This window comes from Haplochromis burtoni, unplaced genomic scaffold (assembly GCF_018398535.1).
Source record: "Haplochromis burtoni strain Fernald_Lab_line unplaced genomic scaffold, NCSU_Asbu1 Contig_77, whole genome shotgun sequence".
NCBI lineage: Eukaryota > Metazoa > Chordata > Actinopteri > Cichliformes > Cichlidae > Haplochromis > Haplochromis burtoni.
The window spans coordinates 25890-30692 of record NW_024582438.1 but is presented as its reverse complement, the minus strand read 5'-3'; the positions used below and the strand labels follow the sequence as shown (position 1 = coordinate 30692).

Sequence of the window (4803 nt, the reverse complement as noted above, 5' to 3'; positions counted from 1 at the left end):
GCTCCAATTTACAGACAGAAATGTCAAAAATGTTACAACTATCTCCCCTACCTCTTCTTGGTCCTGTAGTAAAACACACCCTGCCGTGACAGAAAGTGTTGAATTCAGCATTATGCAGGGCTGGACTCTGTCCCAGTGTACATTTGGAAAGATTCTAAGGCCAATTTACAATCACCATTTATTTACCATGCATGCTTTTGGAGCACCGGGAGGAAACCTACTCATGGAACAGAAACAACAAGAAAACACAAAGATGCTATTAATGAAATCGAGTTTCTAGTTTTCAAAAAGTAGCGGGATCTTTTGAGAGATCTCGCAAAAGTTCATCTTATTTTTTTTCTCTCCCATGTCCCTTGCAGGGCTCCGTACTACTCTGACACACCTGGAAGATTATTATTTTTTCTATCAATAGTTATATAAAGCAATGTGTTTGGCAGCCTTGCAAATATTTAGAATAACTGCTCTGAAAATGCAAAGGGGTGCAGTAATTACATCTCTACCACCAAAAAAGGTTCCAAACCCCGAATCCTAATTTCATTTGTGAAGTGGGACACGTTCTAATTTTGTTGTGCTATTGTACTAGGTATGACTGTGGAACGGCAAGAAAGAGTTGTCTTATCCAAGTGCTTTATTTACATCTACATCACTTGCACTTCTGTAGGATGAAATTATTCCAGGAATTTGTTGTTGACTTGTGTGGTAAGGTACGTTTAATACATCTGTGAAAGACTTACAGCTTTGTATTCATTAACATATGGTAAATGATTGGCTGCTAAAACAAGAACTAAACCAAAAAAAACTGAAATCACTCTGTGAGGCAGTGACAACACAAAGTCCAGGAAAATCACATCATATGCATTCAACCCCAACAGACATTAGAAACACTGTCATGGGACAGCGGCAGCAGACTGACTCAAGTGATCATGATTTCCCTGACCACTGCTCTGAAATTATTGATCTGACCAGTAGAGTTCCTAAGGAATCCTCCCAACTAGAATCCCAGCACAAACTTCCAGAAGACTTAGAAGTTCGTCTTCCAGACATAGATGATACAGTTATATGGAATCCTGAAGAGGACCTCGTCAGAGCAGATGGTGATGACACAGTCGTGATAACCCTGAATTATGTCAACAGTGAGGATCTCACACAGGTAAGACCATAGACAGTTGTGGGTGAGGTGGTTTAGATACTTATGTAAGTGTTACAAAATATGGAAATGTATTTATACTCAAATTCAATAACTTGCATAGTTCTGATTTTAAAAAAGTCGATCATGCATTCCTGCTTTGACAAAATTTAACCATGTCTGATATTTTCTGTACTATTACTCTTTGGAATCTCAAATGAAATAACCTACAGTACTGTGAAACACTTGCTTGATTTCTATTAATCAGAATTAATCTCTTGGGGGTTTTTTAAGCTTGATTTTGTTGCAGCAATAATAAAACATTTTAAGTAGTAAGAAGCAAAACAAGATCTGATAAAAACCTGTGGAATACGTCCCTTTCCACTTATAAGTGAGACATGTAGGCTCAAAATAATTTCTTAAAATCTACTGACATATTTTGCAGACTTTTTAAGAACATTCATGATTTTGATTGAAGAAGAGTCTCATAAACTTGAAGGTTTAAGGTGTCTGCTGTCAATTAATGCAGTACTTTCTCCTTCAGAATGCTGACCTAAATGGATTACCTATGGATGGTTTCCTGCTCCCATTGTCTTGAGCTAATGGCTTGCTCACACCACATATGCAGTCCATACACGAGGAAGCACCCCAGATTGCACAGGTAAGATGGATCAATTCAGGCAAACATGAACACCTATCTTTACATACTGTAGAGATGCCAAATTTGCACGCCTTAGCAGGGGCAAAGGACACTGTCTCAGCTGAACTCTGATTTCATGCTATTTTCTGAGGATATGGCAGTTTGTGGGTCTATTTGAATTAAAATGATATTGTCAGTTGAGAGACAATTCCAGTGTTTTACATTAACATAAGATTAAACAGGAAATTTAGTCTTGAAATCAAGTTATTTACATAACACAGCAGTGAGACATTGTTTTGGTGTCACTATTGTGTTCTCTACCTATTTTGCACATAAGTGAGTCTTCTCATACATGTAAAGAACACTTGTATAATTTTCTGTGAGGCATACAAGGACATCCATCAGGCCACAATGTTAATGTTATATATCAATTGTCAGTGCAACCATGGTTTGGGAATGTACAGCCCACTAAAATTAGACAAATAAATTTCAAACTTTTTCAGAACATTGATATTGTGTAATCTGTACAGTTCATTTGCATTTCTTATGAAATGTGCATGTTTTGTCTTTTACTCAGGACCATGGACTGAATTTCATCGCCCAAGGTTTGCGTTTAGATTCAAGCAACCAACTTTCCCCATCAAATTCAGGAGACCCACAGAGCCCCCTACATGTATCAATTCGCAGGATAAAAGTTGTTGATGATCTTTTGGCTGTATTTATGGACAGTCGCATTCTGAATGTGACTTTAAAGATGAACTTTGTAAATGAAAATGCTGTTGATGATGCTGGGGTGTCAAGGGAGGTTTACACTGCATTTTGGGAGCAATTTTTGGAACAGTGTGAAGGTGAAAACGAACGAGTTCCAAGGCTGAGGCCAGACTTCAGTGAGGCTGAATGGCAAGCAGTTGGGCAGATATGGGTGAAAGGCTTACTAGACCATGGTGTCTTTCCAGTGAGGCTGTCAAGGGCTTTCATTTTAGCCTGCATACACGGAATGGACTCAGTTGATGTAGACATTCTGATTGCATCGTTTCTCAACTATCTGCCTCCTGTTGAGAGATCAGCTGTTGAGAAGGCTCTCCAAGGCACAATGGATGAAAATGATGAAGAGGACCTGCTTGACCTTTTTACAAGGATGGGTTCCCACTTCCTACCACCTAAGAACAACATGCAGCCTGCCATTGAAACAATGGCTCATAAGGCCATTCTCCAAGAGCCAAAGTATATAATGGATTGCTTCTCCACACCCATGGCACATCTGCAGCTGAAACTGGCAGACAAGGAAAGTGTGTTATCTCTGTATAAGACAAAGAAGGCCACAGGCAAAAGACTAGTGCAGCTATTTGAAGCAACAAAAATCATGCTGTCTCACGGAGAACAAACAACGTTTAACCATCTTCAGCGTTATGTTAAAAACGCTGATGAAACCAAAGCTGAAAAAATCCTGCGCTTCTGCACAGGATCTTCTGTGATATGTGTTGACAAAATTTTGGTGTGCTTTAATGCTGAAACTGGGCTCAACAGAAGGCCTGTTGCTCACACCTGTGGAGCTACCCTTGAAGTGCCATGCACTTACAGTTCTTATCCTGAATTTCGCACAGAGTTCGACAATGTCCTTTCCAGCAATTACTTTGAAATGGATATCATTTGAACTTGATGAGTGTACTAATGGTTAGAGCTGTAATTTTTATTTGTATGATTATCCTTGAGTTCATAAATTCTGTCTTGTTTCATTTTGTCATTGAAGCATTTGATATATTCAGCCGTATAACAAGCAGTCACAAATTTAATTTTCTGATGGTTTAGTTGTATGTTAGGTCAGATTTCACAAGGACTCTTTATTGTTAAAAATTCTTTGAAAATGACCACATCTTTAACTTCTGTTGAAAACAAGGTTTGTGTTTAGCGTTAGAGGGACAGATCACATCAAAATTTGCTGTACACATTGTCATTATTTTCTTTTACTCCAGCCATCAGCCAGAATAAAGGCTCGCTTTTGTTTTAAGTTGATTGTCCTCTCTCTCTCCTTGTCTGCTTTTGGGTACGTTCTCTCAACACACCTGCATACCCCGCAGTGACACACATTGGCTTGCTGTTTATCCATCTAGAATGTTTTGTCGTGAGTTGCCTAGTTTTGGGAGATATTAGCTGTAGAGATCTCTTCCTTGTTGAAAAACAACATGAAGCTACATAAGGTCTACATAAAGACTTTGCTACTAAGCATTAAGTACCATGTGAAACAAAGGGGTAGGCTTGTACAGTCAATATCTCTAAAATTGGGCAACTCACACTAAAACAGTGTGGATTAAGGAATACTACAGCTAGCGAACAGAAAAATTTGTAAATTTGATTTTAGTGTGAAAAGTCCATTAATATTAGTAAAGAATGTCACTATGGTTGCGAAAGAAGTTATTGAAAGTTAATGATAAGACCCTGTTTACAAATTCTTAAAGCTGATGTGGCCTATAAACATAATCTTGTAACAATAAGTCCTATTTTCCCTTGATTAGCTTCCAAAATGTTTACTAGTTGTTTTGTTAAAAATCATATTGCCATCACAAGTTTTTTTTTTTGGAAAGGACTTTGCCATAATGTGACATACAGATGATTCACAATTCTTTATACTGTCTTATATAATTACAAATTAACAAGCAATGATCATCAGATTTAACAGTTTCTATGATAAACAAGATTGTAGGCCAGGATTTCTAATTAGATTAAATAGTATATATGGTTAATTATAAAGTATTGCTACATTTTTGAAAGATTATGCAATTCTGTCTACCCTTCTCTGAAATTAAAGTGCCTGGGAACACAGGCAGTCAATACACAGATGTTGTCGATATGCTTTTGTCATTTGCAATTTTTTAGTTGTCTGTACTACATAGTCCAAAAATGATTAGAAATTGATTCGATTTCAGTTTATTTGTCCGGTAGTTCAACAACACATATCATCCTTTCATGAGTGGTGAGTTTTGCAAAAATAGCATTCGAATGAAATTGCTGTTCATCAACAGAACAGGTGGGTGCAAAG

At 37.6% G+C, this 4803-nt stretch overlaps 1 protein-coding gene across 1 annotated transcript; it reads left to right on the top strand.

Moving 5' to 3' along the window:
- The first annotated feature begins 889 nt into the window (after nt 1-889).
- Nucleotides 890-3950, top strand: LOC121814711. The gene is made up of 3 exons (XM_042221911.1): nt 890-1150; nt 1755-1787; nt 2344-3950. Exons 1-3 carry the CDS (start codon nt 890-892, stop codon nt 3418-3420), a joined length of 1371 nt encoding a protein of 456 aa, XP_042077845.1. The 3' UTR covers nt 3421-3950.
- Nucleotides 3951-4803: the final 853 nt, after the last annotated feature.

What these genes read in the sequence shown, in the direction of transcription:
- LOC121814711 (XM_042221911.1), top strand. Translation starts at nt 890, where the DNA reads ATGGGACAGCGGCAGCAGACTGACTCAAGTGATCATGATTTCCCTGAC. An exon ending in ACAGTGAGGATCTCACACAG is followed by an intron (nt 1,151 to 1,754) that starts GTAAGACCATAG and finishes CCACATATGCAG; the next exon opens with TCCATACACGAGGAAGCACC. An exon ending in AAGCACCCCAGATTGCACAG is followed by an intron (nt 1,788 to 2,343) that starts GTAAGATGGATC and finishes TCTTTTACTCAG; the next exon opens with GACCATGGACTGAATTTCAT.